The following is an 18,446-nucleotide window of genomic DNA, read 5'->3' on the forward strand; positions in this document are numbered from 1 at the left end:
AAAAAAAATTATTTATTTTTCTGAATTATTTTCTTCTGTCGTCTAGTAAGCCTCTTGCTTGTTTTGCCTGTTTTCTTTGTTCTTGCTCTGCCTTGCTTGTTTTTGTGCTTGAATATCTTCCTCTGGCTCATCCATTCAGGATAATTGCCATACTGATCCCGCAATGTTTTCTTATTATATTTTCTAGCACCTTCTACTTCCATGCGTTCTTCACCTGTTATGGTTGTAGACTCTGCGTCCTCAACTTGTTTAGCCTTCACATCTTCTTTTACTTTTTTAGCGTCGACAACTTCAATTTAGAAATATAATATGAAATATTATCGCATTACATTATAAAATATACAATATTAAAAAAAATTATTACAAGAATTTAGATAAATAACTTAAATTAATACGTTAGCGTAAATTTTACCTGTAGCAATTTCAGTAATATCTGCCATTTCGACATCTTTAGATGCGTTATTATCAATACCAAGAGTCTTCTTTAATCTATCTAACTCTTTTACTGCGTAACGTTCTCTCTTGATTGCTCTGCATTTTCTTTTCCATTTACTGCGTAGAGATTTAGCCATTTCTCACACGTGCGTCGAACAGTCAAACAAAAAAGGTTATGTTACTTCAAGTATGATCATGAACTACTCTACGATGCTTCTGATCAATCAGAGAAAAGAATTTTACGAAGGAATAAAGAACAGACCTACATAGGTACAACAGAGAAACCCGAGTTCAATCGAATCAAAATGAATAGTGAACTTGTGAGAGGAGCCATCTTAGGGCACATTTTTCGTGAGACTGTCGAAATCCTCCGATTACCGTCAGCAGGTAAATTCATTTTCGAACTGGATATTACGACAGTACATATACATTTCGCGACATTGTCGATAAAATCATAGCAGAAAGAACACAATTTATGAATAAAGAAGCAAAATGTAATTCTATTTTGTCAATAAAATCGCATTTTGCTATGTGTTCATATATACTGCATCCATAATTAAGTTGTGGATCAAAAGTATTGATATGCGTACGCATATAATACATATGCGCAAAAAGAACAATAAAAATTTAATATCTCTGCGAAAAATTAATTACCGTTTTTCAAAGAGCATTTTATTATTGCATGTTTATTTGTTTAAATTTGTTAAATTAAAATAATATAGAACATATTTTTTTACTGTTATATCTTTAATATAATGTTTCGTTTTGAACTATATCTTCAATGCTTTGTTTTGAAATATGATATATAATACATGTTGCAATGTATACATATAACAATTTACATATATAACTATAATAACTACATATTTCAATTATTGTCTGAATGAGTTATAACACACTCAAATTTGGATTAATTTTTTAATTAAAAATTACTAATTATTTCTATTTTTTTGTTTAATTATAGGTATTTTCTGCAGAATAAGATGTTGAGTTTTTGCATTATTAATATTACAAAATATATTAAAAATTAATTAATTAAAATAAATTATAAGTTAAATAATGAATGTTTTGTAATTCTTTTTAGTACAGTTACAAGAAATTTTGTGTGAACGTACTATTACTAATTATAAGAATTCCTATCAGATACGTTGAAAAGTACGTCCTTATCAGCTTGTGTCAGTATTATAAATATAAACGTTTGAACAGTATTCTATTCATGTTGTGTGATGGCAGTGTGACAGTGTAGTGTTTTAATGCATGAGTCAACTTGTCTTTTACTCATTGTTAGCGAAATTGTTTGTGCTAACGAATGCTCGACGATGTTCTTGTAAGATAACGAGAAGTAAGTAAATATCACATTGTAATTTGTTAAAAATATTTGAATATAATCGATTTCCGTGTCGTGTGAAATGGCGACTTTAATAAAATGAGTAATTTGTAGAATACTACATTTTGTTAAATTAAATGTTAAGTGTGATATTAAGAAAATTTGTTTCAATACTGAACTTATAATACTTTGTAATAATTTTTTATTAAGTTTGTATCTTATAAAGGCGAGTAAATTAAAATGAGAATATATCGATATAAAATTAAAAATGTAAATTAATTTATTAAATTAAGATATAATATAATAAATTATATGATGTATAACGTGTTCAAATGTGAAATTAAAATATCAAATATAAAAATTGTATTAAAAATTTAAATAGAACTAGATAAATAAATTTTAATAATAATCTTAAGAAAAATTAAATAAAATAGTTGAGAGCCGTAATATTAAAAATAATTTAAATATTATAGATTATATTTTAGATTGCATTAATAACAAATTTATTAATTTTCATTTACATTCAAAATATTAATTTGTTTCTTAAAAAATTCATTCATTTTTTTGATAAACATATTTATTATTAAAAATGGATGTTGTAATAAATTTTTATTAAATGAGCATAGATTAGTTATTTAAAATTTTTTGTGTTTTACTTATGTATATTTTGTTTACTTAAATCAATCGATTAAAAAGACCATAAATATGGTGGCTGTGATTATCATTATCAAATATAATATTGTTACAACAGTATACTATGTGTACTGTTATAACGAACTTATGAAAGCTATAGCAAACTATAGAATACTTTACTTAATTGCAGAAGATGGGAGTGGCTCGTATCTGTTCCAGAAAACTCAGAATTGTGTTATATCACGAATACTGATGATCATTAATACTATTAATAGTAGAGTTGTCTTAATGATTTGTAAGCAGCAGTCATGATTTTTCTTACCTATATTTTGAATATTCATCAGCGATATACATATATTGTACAGTTTATATAAATTATTACTTTTTGTATAATAATATCTTCAAATAATTTAGTTAAAAATTTATAAATAAAAGTAATGAAAAATATAAAAAGAAGAATATAACATTATATTATTAAATTGAGCAATAATTTTTGTGAAAATTTAGTTAATTAATTCAATATCATTTTTAAATTTAATACTTCTATGTGTTGCTGATGTTGCTTTAAACATTAACTTATAATATTTTTTACAATAAATTTATAGTTGATATCTTATATATATTCAAATTTTGCATTTGATATAACTTATTTTGCATCTATTGAAAAAGATTGTAATTATTTTTTAAATTAATTATCACGAATAAAGCGAGTATCACTCAATTAAATGCCCTTTTATGAGTTCAGTCCTTTAAAGAATGATAGAGCAGAATCAATTAAACTTGTTTGAGTTCTTAAATTCGTATTATGTAAGAGCTAAAATTAGTCAGTAGTGCCACTTTGCGAGTTGTTTGAGGTTGATGAACGTTGGTGTATTTCATTAAAACTATTAGAAGAAGCATCGTATAATTAAAATACTTGAAAAATTATAGAATAAACTTGATTATAATATATATATATAATATATATTATAAAACTTATACATATATATTATATATAATATAAAACATTCATATGAATATAATTGTAATTACTACGCATATGATATATAACTTTATATAGTTAAAATGTTATAATAAACTTATTAAAATTCATGATAAATTTATTAAAATTTTATGTCATAAAATTACAAATTTTATTAACAACATTTATAATTCATTAAGTATTATAAATATAATCTTATTATTATATACTATACATAATATAATTATATCTTTTTACAATTCATTAATGACGATATATTTAACCTCTTTTGTTTCAGAATTGATGTTCGAATGCTGCATTTACACACGTTTCTACTATCTACCAATCAAACATTCGATAGATTGTCTGATGTTTCTAAGGAACTAAAAGAACTGATCGAGTGAGTAATAACTGATCCATTGCTTAACTGATAATAATTTGAATTTTTTGCATTAATTTAATCTACATTCTCGTAAATTGATAAAGACTATGTGCGATAATTATGATAAGATAATGTCTCTCTACCAAACATATGTGTTTTAAAGATATTAATAACAAGATATGTATGAATTAAATGCTATCAAAAAATAATTTAAACTGTCGTTATGGAATTTATTAGGCATTTATTTAATAACTACATAACAGGAAGCTTTAAGGAATTTGTATTATGAAATATAGTCTATATACTGGTAATTAAAAACACAAATTATGTATATTAACATTGAAGAATTATTTTATCTGCATAATTTTGTGACATTTAAAAAGTGCATTGCAGTTTTAATAAAAGATATCTATCAGCTTTCAAAGTATTACTGTAGAATTGTCGCTTTGTATGATAAATGTATTCCCGAAAGTAAAATTACGACCAGCAGAAATGGAAAGCCGTCAGTTCGCTTCTTCGACATCGAAAGGACTTATACCGACACTGTTTATATGCACGTTTATAACATGGACACGGACGACTTTCACTGATAACGAGAACACGCTGCCGGAAGCGTTCATGCTTCCGAACTTTTAGATGAGCGGGCGATCCGCGATACTTCGTTAGTATTTCTTCGCGCCGAGATCATTAAACACATCATGATCGAATTGTTCTTTGCTTGTATAATTTTATAAAAATTAATTTAAATCAGGTGATAAAATTGTGTATGATAAATTCAATACCACACGACAAGACGAAGGTGAGTGATAACATTAGAGCGATAGAAAAATTATTTTAATATTGATCAACATTATATGATAATGTTTTGTAAAAAATGTGAAATTTATTATCTTAAACAAAATGTATTTTATAAAAAAGTTTAAAAGTTTGTAACATAAGATTTCAAAGTAAAAAAAAAGAAAATTTTAAATATATTATATAAGTATATATTTTTTGTATTACTATCTTAAACGATAAATTCTACACGTATATTAAAATTGTAGAAGAATAATTAATATATAATTAATGTGTAATTTTACATTTTTGGATCGCAACGTGCAAATTATTTAATTTGATAGAACAAAAGAAGTAAATCTACGCACATACATATACAATACAAATTTAGAATAAAAATAAGAGTACATATTTTCTTTTAATGTAATTATGATGTATATGGTCGTTTAAGATTAAATCAAGCTTATCAATCAGTATTGCAGTGCGTGATACATATCTTGATATATACCGAGTAAAGCAATGATAGCAAATAAAATGCAACGATCCATTATACACTTGCTGACCCGGTTGGCGTGTCATAGTGTCGTGATACAACTAGGTCGCCATGTACACGCTCGAGAGTTCCGGTGTGGTTCATTATCGCGCTCTCCCTAAATTCCCGATGAATATCTCTATATCGTTTTGGCTTTAAAGAATAGCACAGTTATTTGAACTCACTCTTATTGCAATATTATCCCAGGGGACACATTCTCTTTGATTATAATTATTTAATTTATCACGTTGTTGCGAGTTCTTTCAAAATCTTGGTGATTATATTTGAAGTACAATCTTGCTAATCGCTTTTATTTGACAAAGATGGCCAAAGATAATAAATATTACATTATAACAGAAAGGTATAATAAATGAACATTAAGATTTACATAAAAATATACCTACATATATTAATCTTTAAAATTGTCTAAAAGTTAAATTACATAATTTATGAAAGTAAATTATAACAATTATAAGCTGCAAGTGATACATAAATATATTTTACATAGCTTGACTACATATTATAATATTTGACCATTTTTAATTGTAAAATAAATACATAATTCTATTTTTAATATTCTTATAATTGTTCTAAAGATTTCTCGTTAATAATTATAATACAAGTTTAAGTTTAATAATTTGAAAAGAAATAAATATTTTAAAAATTTATTTGATACATTTTATACCTACAAAAGCGCTCTTTATACACATATATTATATATATGTATATAAAATATTGATTTTCCTAAAATTTTATTTTTATATTTTAATATTAAAATAATTATAGCTAAAAATTGATGTGTTAACATCATCGTATCTAAGAGATCTACACATATTGAGATGTTATTTGCAATCAATCGCAAATATATTTTTTTTTACATTAATGATGAAGCTATCTTGACAGCTTAGTATCGTGCTGTATTTATAAACACAATTTTCCTCTTTCGTAATCATAATCGTACATACGATAATAACATATAGCAAAAAGCTACGCTATTTAAGCGAAGAAATACTAGACAAAATATTGCTGATCGCTAATTATAAGTAATACAAACATTGAAAAACCGGGAAATTACGGAAATATTATCGTTTTCCTGAATTCGTTCTTTTCTTGTTCTAACGTGAGAATATGTATAAGCAAAGAAACGGATAATAGGGAACTTATTATTTTTTTCTCTCGCGGTTCTCACCATTCAAAAATCAATCACAGCTGTTAATAAATGCATTAAGCAACTATACTTAAATTGTTATACTATAACTTGAATTTCTAAGATTACTGTCTTAACAAGTTAATTAATAATCTTAAAGAAACAATTTAAATTTTTTGATTACGTTTTGTACGTTCTGTGCTGGGCAAAAGTTAAGATTTATGACTATTTATTTCATAATAGTTAAAGATTACAAAAATTATCGCAAAGTGAAAGATTTAATATGCCAATATTGTATATATCATAATTATGTGTACATTCACGTATACATATAATATAAAAAAATTATTTTACAGTTGCCTTTCTTCTTACAGCTAAAATATTAAACGACCTGAACAGAAAATTCAGTGTAGGTCATTGATCCACACGGCACAGAATGTGATAAAATAATGTTTAAAATGATTTTTTATTCCAGCACTATTATAATTATATTAATAATATTATTAAGCTGATTTTTTAAATTTATTTGATATTTGTACAAATTATTTACTGCGAGAATAAAATATTATCTTTGAATTTTATCCCTGTATATACAATATTGTATAATATATATGAAAATAACTTGCGATAAGAAACCGGTTTTTGACTCGCGATGTTCTACAGGAAAACAAGAATGAATAAAGATTTAGTTGTTATTTTTTCGAAGACAGTTGTGCTTCTGTGACTTTTTTTTACAAAAATAAAGCTTATCGAAGCTTGGTAACATAATTTATTCGATTCATTTACGAAACTTGTCCCTGAATGATATCATGATAATTCATTATATTAAAAGAATAATTATTAAACAAAAGTATTTGAATTTCTCAAAGATTGATTATTAATTTTGTTTAATAATTTAATCGTTTTTAAGATAAACTGCAACGAGACAGAAATATGAAATATGATTATGTGTTTTTGTTCACAATCTATACATATATATATTATATATGTGTGTGTGTGTGTAGTCTTAATAGCTTTTATATGAAAAAAAACTCGTTTGAAGCTATAAACTGTATAAACGATCTATTGAGTATATTGAGTAGTAGGCATTTTTCATAAACGCAATGTAGAAAAAATGGATTATTATATTGCGTTGATAGTATTATAAGTGATTATTTGTATTCAGCCTTCGTCTATGGAGACTTGACATTGTAATATTGACACCAATTCCGCTATTGTCTGTTAAACAGGCCATTGTCTTTATCACCGCGGAATATCAATGACCGCATTTGACGAGTTATCTATCAGATATTTATGAATTGTATAATATCCAGAAGATTGTAAAATGACGAATCGGTTTTTTGTAATTCTCAAAAGGTTCTTTCTTTGTAGGATCAAATTACCAAGACTATGTGAAAGAGGAGGACTCCTTATAATATTCTGCTATTGAGAATCATGAAATTGGAGATATTCATTCTTTGATATTTTGAAGACATTTGAAATGAAAATTATATTCTGTTATAATTATAATTTTGAAAGTTAGTGAAGTTGTGATTTTTATATATAAATTTATATTTATAGATAACACATTTTTAATTCGGTCGTAACACTTTAGATAGGATATCTACTTTTCTATATTTAATTGTGTTTTGTCAATGCAAATAATGCTACTAAGTCGGTTCAGTGTAATCTTCAATGATCTCACTCTCTTCGAGTGTGACAGGTCGAGATGAAACGACCGTGAAATTAAACATGCGAGGGGAAAACCACAAAGTAGTTGACATATTTAACGTACACGCAAGCACAAGGCCGCTAATCATCATTTCACCCAAGCATGGAATTTCTTGAGATTAATACTCAACGTAGTAAATATCCGTAAATTTGCTCAAGCAGCTTGCGGTAAGATTTGACGTGAAAAACGGAAGTTAGCGTGAAATTCCCTAACGGACATAAACATCCCGTTGAATTACATTTCCATTGTGTGCCACTTGAGAAACAAAAATGTGAAAAAAGATCAAAGAATTTAAAAATATTGAAAAGATTTAGACAATACTTTAAATTTATAGGACATTTAATATTGCGATTGATATTTTTGTAAAGATAACTTTTGGTGTAATTTATTTCAACATCAAAAATTGACATGAAATTGTGAAAAAAAATGTTTAGACACTACGCCTAATGAAAAGTTACTAATAAATTGTACGTTTCGTGTACGAAATAAAACATTTATTATATATGTATATTTTTATCTAAAATATATTGTTTAGATGATTTTGTTTCTTTAAAATGACTCTATATAGGTAATAATAAATCATAATTATATTATCATAATTATAAAAAAATGCAAAACAAATGTAATTCTGATGCAAAATCATATAATTCATATTTTAATAAATAATTTTCTGCAAAACGATTTGCAGACCAATGTTATATAATCACGGTTAAAGAGATATGAGATCACTTTTGTAATTGCAATGCAATGTAGTGTTACGTGGTTTGTGTGAGTACCTTGTTGTTTCTGCAGAAGCTGTGAGAGATCATTGCGGGGTTTAGCTAGTCACTTTCAGTTACTGCGTATCCATAATCAAAATTCAATGTGCATGAGAGTGCAAAACGATTTATGCGTTTTGATAAACATCTTCCGTCGCGGCTCCATCGGCGCGGCGGCGTGTAATTATAGAAGACGGACTCTCGACGTAGTGCGGCAATGCATCATCAGATTAAAGATTACCTCATTGCGATAGTTTTTGCGCGATAACATTAAGAGGGTAATTCCGAAATTCGGTAATAGTTTAAAATAACTGAGAAATATAAAAGTGTGAATAAGTTGGTTATTTTATAAGTTGCTTCAAGAATGATAACAAACTATACTTTTCTATCTTATTTTCCAATTACATATAATATTAATTATATGTGATATTTTATTTCATGTAATCCGTTTAGTTAATCTAATTTATTTGATAAGAAGATAGCTTATTTATCTAATAGATAATGGATATAAGTTTAAAAATATCATATACAGCTTTTTCGTATAAAAGAACGATGAGCCTTTATAAAATTTTATGTAATGTGCAATCGTAATTTTTGCTGACAATACTCTGCATCAGCATATCATCGAGGAAGCAGTTATTAACAGTTTGAGAAATGTCTCCTTCCATATATACTGTTAATCACTCTCTTTGACTAGCTAAAGAAACTTTCTCCCTCTTACTCTGTCAAGGATTTCTCGAATAATATATATAATTTCCATTCTCTTCTTGATTTTTTTTTCTTTGTTTCGTACGGAGGAGTAGGATATACAGATTTTCTCTTTTATTATATTGATTAGTAATCGAGCATCAACATCGACAGATTTATGAAACAATTGTGAGCTAATATGCCGTGATCGCATAAGTATTTTTAAATTGATCTTTTTACAAAAATCGATGAGTGAGCCGCGTAGGTACGGGTGCACTCTCGCTTTCTGGGTTAGAAAGTTACACCATTGGCAGCGCACCTTCCTTTGTGGCGCAATGGGCTTTATAAACGAGACTAGAATCCATTCCGTGGTACCTATTTTATCTTGATGACCGACTGTTACAATAATAACTATGTTTTAACTTTCAACCAATAGTACGATGTCGCAATAGCTCGACAGAAAAATAAAATCTGATTGTAATGATACGCGAGCCGATTGAAACAGGACCGACAAGTTGAACACCGAAAGTATATTATACACATATAATTACATATTTGTTTATATACAAAATTAATACAATTTACTTTAATTTTTCGCTCTTTATTTATATCAATGATTTTGCAAAAATTATTAACAAATATAAAATTATTTTCTAGTTAGAAGAAGACAAGATATACACGTACATTCTCTGTGTCTATAGATTCCGAACAATAGCATTCTGCAATAGCATTCTGCAATTGATACCAAACGAAGATTAAAACCCCGCCATATGGCAAATGGTATAAGATGGTCAGGAAAATTAATGGTCAGGAAAAAATTCCCGCGCGCGTATCTTTAATAGGAAACTAGATACAACTATTCTCTTACGATGTACGTTCGAATGCGTATTTACGAAGTACGTTCCCAGAAACGGGATAACCGCATGTTGAACACAGCAGCTGCGGCTAATCCCGCAGATTACAATTATTGACCGCCAACGTGTTGTAACGCCAGGTCGCATTCAATTGACCTCCGATGTACACTCTTCCGATTGTTATTGAGTCCGCTGTGCGTGACGGCCGCCAGCTGAACTTGCTTTCGTCAATTCCTAATTGCGCTAGTGAACTAATGGTATATACGAAGGAAGAAATAATTGGCAATTATCTTAACTAGAAATCAATTTTCTTTTCTTAGCACATCAAATTTGTGTAATTAACATGTGTATTTGAACATCCACGTTATAGTTTATAAATTTAATATGCTACGTCATATTAATTTTTGAAATTTCACATTCACATAATTGAATAACTGCTTCTAATTAACGGTTCACAGATTTTTATTCTGATTGTATAAGACGATGTGTGATGTTCTATTTATTATTTAATTATCCCCAAATGAATAATAATTTAAATAAAATTTTAAAATTACAAAAATTGCGTTGAAATCACATACAGCTGCTATCTATCGATATTCGCAAATTCTCGCAAGTGCTGAGATACGCGTATATCTCTTTATATAGAATCTCTATTTAATAACTTACACAGGCGTCTAAGGTAGGCTTCCACTACAATGCCTTTTTGGGGGTGCATAACTACTAAAATATTATGCATGCAAAAGTTTAATTTTAGAATATTATTTTACATCTGCTTATCAGTACTTGTCAATTGCTCTAGCAATATTTATAAACGTATTAATTTTTATTTTATTAATATAATTATTAATTTGAAAATATGTTTACATAATTTAGAAAAAAGTAACAATGATTCATACAATACCTCTTTTTTCTCATTATCAGATGAAATACCGAATGAAGCCAGCGTACTTGAGCTATGTTCCAAATCTATAGTTTACGTTACGTGCACTATATACTATACATAGATTTCCATTATTCAGAATATTAACAGAACAATTTGCAATACATACTATAAAAATCAATTGTTAATTGTACCCACAATTACATAATGATTACAATTAATTAATTGTTAATTATAAGAGGATAATTACCAATTAATTAATTGTAATCATACAAACCCACAATTACAATTAACTTATTTAATTGTCAATTGCAATTAAAAATGTGATTTTAATTGTTAATTATTAATTGTCAAAACAATTTAATTGTGCCCAACACTGGCTGAAATACTTTTATATAATGATAAATAATGTGTGTAATAAATAATATAATAATAAAAAATTAAGAAGTGTAAGTTTAAAGTGTATATATTATGCGGATTAATAAATTTATAATTTACTTTTTATTTATATTAGTAACTTTAACCTTTTATGTATAATATAATAATTTTACTCGAATGTATACACAATTCTGTAAATATAATTTAAGTTTCTCCTAATATCAGTGAGCTTAATTACGTAGCTCATTGCCAGCAATTCGTATAATCAGAAGAGTACTCCTTTGTGTACAAATGTTCTTTAATAAAAGCAAAAAGCAATTCTCGTCCGGTTAACCTTAATACAAGATAAAAAGTCATTTATTTAGCTGACCGCACCTTCCACATTGGCATGAATCGATGAAGAAATGAGGAACTTTCACGTTATATTCTCTTTATCATCTTTTTCAAGTAACAATGTAAATGCGAAAGCCTGTTCACCTTTTCAAGATCCGCGTTCAAAACCTTTCGTGATCGTCGTATCATATACAAATGGTCATAAATAATTGAAGGTCTATGTCTAAACAGACACTGCAAGACACTGCAATAGGATAGGTTATACTTATGCATTATTTCGTTTAAATTTTCTCTGAGGAGAAAAGAAGAATTTATATCATTATACTTTGTTACTATATCGTTTTGAACTCATTTTAAATATCTTTTTTCTTCTACAAGAAACAAAAATGAAGAAATTACAAATATATTGCTTTCTCATTCAGTTAATAAATGTCTTATTGCTAAAGAATAGTAAAAATCATATTACGTGGAAACTATTACTATTAGTATTTATAATATGTACTTCAGTGACAATGATTGACCAGTTTAAGATAGGTATATCGAGACAACTGATAAATTTGAGATCAATGGCTCGTGCACCGTTAATCTTGTGGCCTTCTCTCGCGTGGCTTCGCTGGATCGAGAAACTAATCTATCTATCCGATGACTGCTGGCTTCACGCCCGAACGATATTGCATGGATCAATACACCTTTTCTTGTTCTATCGCTTCCTTGAGAAATTTTCTCGATTCGACGAAAGCTATCGAATAATTTTTCAACAGATTTCAATTCTCTCTGAAAAGTGAAAACTGTTCGAATTTTATATCAAAAATTATTAGTTTATCAGTATGTTGAATAAAATTATTTTTCTTCTAACAATAAAAAAAGGGAAAGAAGAAACATCGAAATTAAATTAATAATAGAGAGAAATTGAAAAAGAAATTTTTTTCTTTCTCTTTTATATATTTTTAAGCTCAAATGCATACAATTTTTAATTTCTACACATTTGAAAAATTTTCGTTATAATATATAATATAATTTAGCATAACAATAAACTTGTACAAAAAATTATATCATATTTATATATGGAATGTCTGTTGTATATTTACTTATTTAAATTAATTTTTGAAACCTTTAAACTACATCGAACTATCAAAAACTATCTTCACATATATCAATTATTAATAAAATAAAATTCTAAGATACAATGTGCTTCGCATATGTTGTCATGAAATACATACGTTTTTTTAACTTGTACAGTAATTAAACTTATCAGCGTACACTACCTCCGCGTGATTAACGCAAAAATAAAAGGAGAAAACATGCTTACAAATTATTACATTCACGAAATGCGTTTCTTAAAATATTTTTCTTCAAAAATTTCTTTTTCTATCGCTTGTAAGGTGATTGATTTATACTGCCGTAATGCTTTTAAAAATCATGGTGGCGGCGGTCCAATGCAGCCCTTAAGGTAGCGGGAACTCTGACGGATTGCCGGCGGAAGCGACGATTTTAAGTGCGGACTGAAAGACATATTTCGGGACGGTGTTCTATATTTACACGCGGGTGTACGCACCTATATGTACGAGAGAGCGTCGAGCGATTTACGTGTCTGCGACTCTCTAGACATTCCACGCAACTTTCTTTGTGGTTCCCCAGGGAATGTATGTGCATGCGTGACTCGCACCACACGCCGCTCGCTGGCATCCCGCTTACGGAATGCGAAACTTAGTCTCGCGACTTCATCTTTGACCACCGACCGGCAACATTTGTGGATTTATGTGGCGCTTAAATTATGTCGCTGTCACTTAATATTACTAGAGCCGCTGACCGTTCATTTCAGAAGCATATTACTTACCAAAATTAAGCTGTTTATTGTAATGTATTTATTATATAAAAAATTTCATGCAAAAACTCTTATAAAGGTATGTATTTACAATTTTAGGAAAAGATTTAGGGAAAGGAAAATGTGTGTGTTTAATATTTTTATTGTATAATAAACTAATTGTTTCAGAATTCACAAAGCAAAAAATATTTATATTTAACAAAATAAATTACTTGATTTAATAAAAAATTTTAAATACTTAAAAGTAAAAAGAGAGAAAGAAATTTTAAAAAACAATATGTTTTTCAAAAAAATAAATAGAACTGAAACATTAATACATAAAAAAGAATAAGTCGATAGGAACATATTTTGCTCATAATTATCATATAGAACAGATCAATAAACGCATAGGATAGAATGACGGCAAGCGCAGTTCACAGAGATCATAATTCTACAGTAATTTTTCTGTCATAAAAGATGCAATTTGTAAGAATATAACATGATTTATTAAGATTTGATCTGAGTTTATATTAATGCGTAGCACGCGAGAAGAGGTAATTCCAACAATAAATGAAGAGAGAGAGAGAGAGAGAGAGAGAGAATATGGATATGTTAAAATTCAGTTAGCTTTGCAAGAAATAGCTAAAGGGAATACTGCAGCTATAATTCAAGGAAGCATCCGTCTTAGCAATCTGTGACAACATTCCGCACAGTTTCAGTTTGGGTGTGCCGTTTTCAGTTTAGCATCATTACGTGTAATTTATAACGATCACAAGATAGGCACTTCACTTCTACTCGCAACCAATACAGGAAACTTATCGTCGTTGCATATGAAGAGAACTGACGTCCAAATATTCCAAACTCGCAACATAGATTTAATTCACAATAACAATTAGTATGTGTAGAATTGCATATCATCAGTATAAAGTTTATTTATACCGTGAATGTTTAACCTCTCTATTGTATTTCTTTAATAAAGAGTAAAAAAAAATTAATTTATTTAATTATATATATAATATTATTTTCCAATATGTTATTCATTTAATTAAATTATTTAATTATTCTTTAATTATATCATTTAGTTATTCTTCAATTTGTTTAATTAAGGAAATAATTAATTAAAAAAAATATATATACATATAAAGGAAAGATTGTTTTTTTTATAAATGAAGATATAAGTACATATTTTAATTGCACGCGCGACACCATCATTTTATAAAATCTCAATTTCGCAAGTACACATTTTATTTTTACAAAATTATAAATAAAAAATTGTAACTCCTTAGTATTTAAATATGGATAGACAAAATGTTGACACAAACTACATCAAACTATATAAAACTATATAAAAATTTTATTTTCTCGAGTTCCAATTATGGCTCTTTTCTAGTTTTTCATTATTTATATATATAACACAAATATTTTTAGTTAAATTATAATAAACCTACTATGTAAGTATTATGTTTCGAAGCAATTTATACGTACCGTTAACCAACCTTTCTCGACAACTTGCACATGTCGCGAGTTCTCTATGCGACGTGCCCTGTTCCCCTGAGCTGGAATAGCTTGACGCCACGAGCCGCTAGTTCGAGGGAGAGACCCCCCTCGGGCCTAAGAAATTCATTCGTGAAACATTCCACATAATTTCGCGTCGGCAAAGCTGTTTTCGGCGCATACCGTCGCGTCGCATATTGCACGCGATTTAGAATACTCGGCCCGCAAAATCGTTACCTATATTGTCAGGATTATTCGCGAGGGTCCTGTCGCAAGAGTAAACATGTATCATGCCTCTTCCATAGACTTTCAAGCTCGCATATATTGCAACAACTTGACATGGAAATTTATGTGATTTATATAATTTATGTACATGTATAGAATTATGCTTCTATGTTTACATATAGCAAATTTTTTTTATTCTTATTTATTACCTCAGATTTTAGATCCGAGATATAAGGATTTGGATATGTCAAAAAAAATTTATATTTATTAAGTATTAAACATAGCAACAATGCTATCTAATCTTTTTTTTGTTATTGTTATAAAAAGTGCAAAAAGAATTAGCAATATTATCTTAAATAAAAAAATTAAATATAATTGTTCTTGCTGGTTTTGAGAATTTGCTATAAAAGAAGAAAAAAGGGGAAAATGTAAATGTTGACATCACAGAAATAAGAATTCCTGTGAGTAAAAATCAATCAATATAGGTATCGCAGAAATTGCGATTGATCTTTGTGACAATCCTGCGTTTTAAGTGTAAATTATATGGCGAATAGCCAGATTCTAGACTTCTGATGGTGTAGTTATAACGTAGCATTTGTTTAATGTGGCCTCTTTCGTCACCTAATAAGTGTATCGCTATCATGTCACGGATCGTTAAATATTGTCAACTATACCATGCTTGTTCGTATCTTAATAAAACAAGGATGTAAACGATGTTAATTGTTATTGCGCGCATTATGATTGTCTCTCATTGAAACGATTCGGACTGTTCTTCTGTCCGTAATTAATAGTCGTAAAACGAGTTACTATATATACAACTCGTAGTCTCGTGAGAGTGGATTACAACGGAAATTGATTAAGATAGATAAAATATCTACTCAATCGACGGGGTCTTAATCCGGGCAATGATCCGTTGCGTGCGGCCGTTAATTGGTCAGCCCTCAATGAGCTTGATATTACAGATCCGGCGATAAGACTATATGTGCAAACTCAAGGAATGTACGATGTAAAGGATAATATTGCGAATTATGTAAGAGAGAGGTAGCAATGTGGTTTTTCTTAAGTTCAAATTTTCTTTTAATGAATAAAGTTCTGATTTACACGATGCTTTTTTTACTACTGTATATTTTTTTGTCAAACTCTCTAGAAAACTAGCAGCTAAAAATATGATTCTATAAATTATATTATTTTATATTAATTTTTTAAATAAAATATAAATTAGAATATAGAATTATAATTTTTTGCTGCTAGTCTTCTAGTTCGCTAAAAGACTAGTACACTAATAAAAATGCAATGATATTGATAAAATATTGTTAAATGTTTTAAAATAATTAGTATTTTAATACATTAAAAACATTGCAAAACGAATATTTAAAATTCAAATTAAATTCGTTAGTTTTGCCCGGAAGAATAAGAATAAAATTATTACAACTCTAAGCAGAAATAATGTTATCAAAATATTTCAATTCTTCTGCTTTAACTATACTATTTTATTATTATGTTTAATACGAATTAAAAACACGGATATTTCAAAAGTTTCTAGACGTATTTATTAATGAAGAATACTGAATCGCGTAATAAATTTTATATAATAAATGTCATTTTTATTCATTTATTTTTTCAAAATTGTTTTAACAAACTTATAAAAATATTTTGCATTTATAACAATATTTATAAATTATATAAATATTTCTGTCTTAATCAACGATTGAAAAATTTACTATGTGAGAGAGAGAGAGAGAGAGAGAGAGAGAGAGAGAGAGAGAGAGAGAGAGATTTTATATTTTGTTTTATTAAAGAAATAAAATTTAATTATTATTTATATTTTAAAAATTAACACGAAAAAGATCCTTGGGAAAAATGCTAAATGAAAAATAACATTATTTACTAGCATCTAATTCGGCCCCACCTGTGCTTGAGCGTGCGCGCGCGCAAGTATACTTATGAAACCTGCGCGGCACGCGGCTCTACGACCAGTCCGATTCCTCGTCGCAGTGCGATACGGTCGATAGAAGCAAGCCACGTAGTGTAGCCACGGTGGTTGCATTGAATTGCAGTAACGAATGCGATGCTACCGCATGGCATATGAGGGTCACCCCTTGGCACTACAGATCGCTTTACGCGCTTCTCCCCTTGACGTCGGAACGAGCCTGCTCGTACTTTATTCTGTTCGTGGATGCTGAAGAAGTCACAACCACGTGAACGTTACAATTAATATTAGAATGTTTATCGCGTGGAGTGTTTAATATTACAGTAAAACTGTATGTTGTGCAAAAAATGATTTTTAGACTATGAAAAAAGTATTATATATTTACAATATATGTGATTTATATACAATTATGTTAAATGTTTTACGAGAAACGTGTTTTGTAAGTGTTGACCGAAAGTTTTTGCGGGTGCTTTAATAGTTTTACTTTTACAATAACTCAAGATAAAAAAGTTTTTTTCTTTAAACTTTGTTTATGTCAACCTCGAAGATATAATAGCAGGAGGTTTTACGCATTTATATGAGGTTCTGAGGTTCATTGCGAATGTAAAAAACAAAAGTGTTTCCAGATTGTAAAGAATCTTTAACGAGACCGCAGTCTTCGACCGACTGTCGAAGAAATCAAAACCGATCGATTCATCACAGTCACACGAATCCTTTCATCTGCAAGTTAACAATTGCTACATACAGCAGAAAAGATTTTGTATAGCTCAGTTGTTTCTCAGAATTGGGATCACGAAGTGGAACCATAATATAACCGCAATACAAATCTAAGACAAAAAGAAGGTGAAAGAGCCATTGAAAAAATACGCAGAAGAAGTACAAATAAACACGTTTGAACGAACATCAGCCAACTATAACGTCTCGTACAAACAGTAGCGTCACAATTACCGTGACATTGGATATTGCTGTGAAAACTGTTTACGTATATCAAGCCGATATCAGGACACTTTACGAATTCACGTCACGAAAAATCGTGACACGAGGAAACACTGACTTTAGGAAGAGACACGTTTCTCTCTTTTATTTTTAGTTCCGGATCATTGAATGATAAATTATGATTTGCATCGAAAGATTCACATGTCATATATTTACTGAGTCGAGATAATGCCGTCTATATGTCAAAATTTCTAGATTTCTTCTC

General features: G+C 28.6%; 1 protein-coding gene across 1 annotated transcript; it reads right to left on the reverse strand.

The window, feature by feature from the left end:
• LOC108782244 (uncharacterized protein C12orf31 homolog) lies at positions 1-623 on the reverse strand. The gene is made up of 2 exons (XM_018550466.1): positions 413-623; positions 1-289 (listed from the first exon to the last, which is right to left on the reverse strand). The coding sequence occupies exons 1-2, from the start codon at positions 570-572 to the stop codon at positions 9-11; spliced, it is 441 nt and encodes a 146-aa protein (XP_018405968.1). The 5' UTR covers positions 573-623; the 3' UTR covers positions 1-8.
• Positions 624-18,446: the final 17,823 nt, after the last annotated feature.

The sequence above is a fragment of the Cyphomyrmex costatus genome, unplaced genomic scaffold (assembly GCF_001594065.2).
Source record: "Cyphomyrmex costatus isolate MS0001 unplaced genomic scaffold, Ccosl1.0 scaffold123, whole genome shotgun sequence".
Taxonomy (NCBI): domain Eukaryota; kingdom Metazoa; phylum Arthropoda; class Insecta; order Hymenoptera; family Formicidae; genus Cyphomyrmex; species Cyphomyrmex costatus.

Excerpts from the sequence above, each read along its gene's own strand:
- LOC108782244 (XM_018550466.1), bottom strand. The coding sequence starts at position 572 with ATGGCTAAATCTCTACGCAGTAAATGGAAAAGAAAATGCAGAGCAATC. Across the intron at positions 290-412 it reads TATTACTGAAATTGCTACAG|TTGTCGACGCTAAAAAAGTA; the intron begins GTAAAATTTACG and ends TCTAAATTGAAG.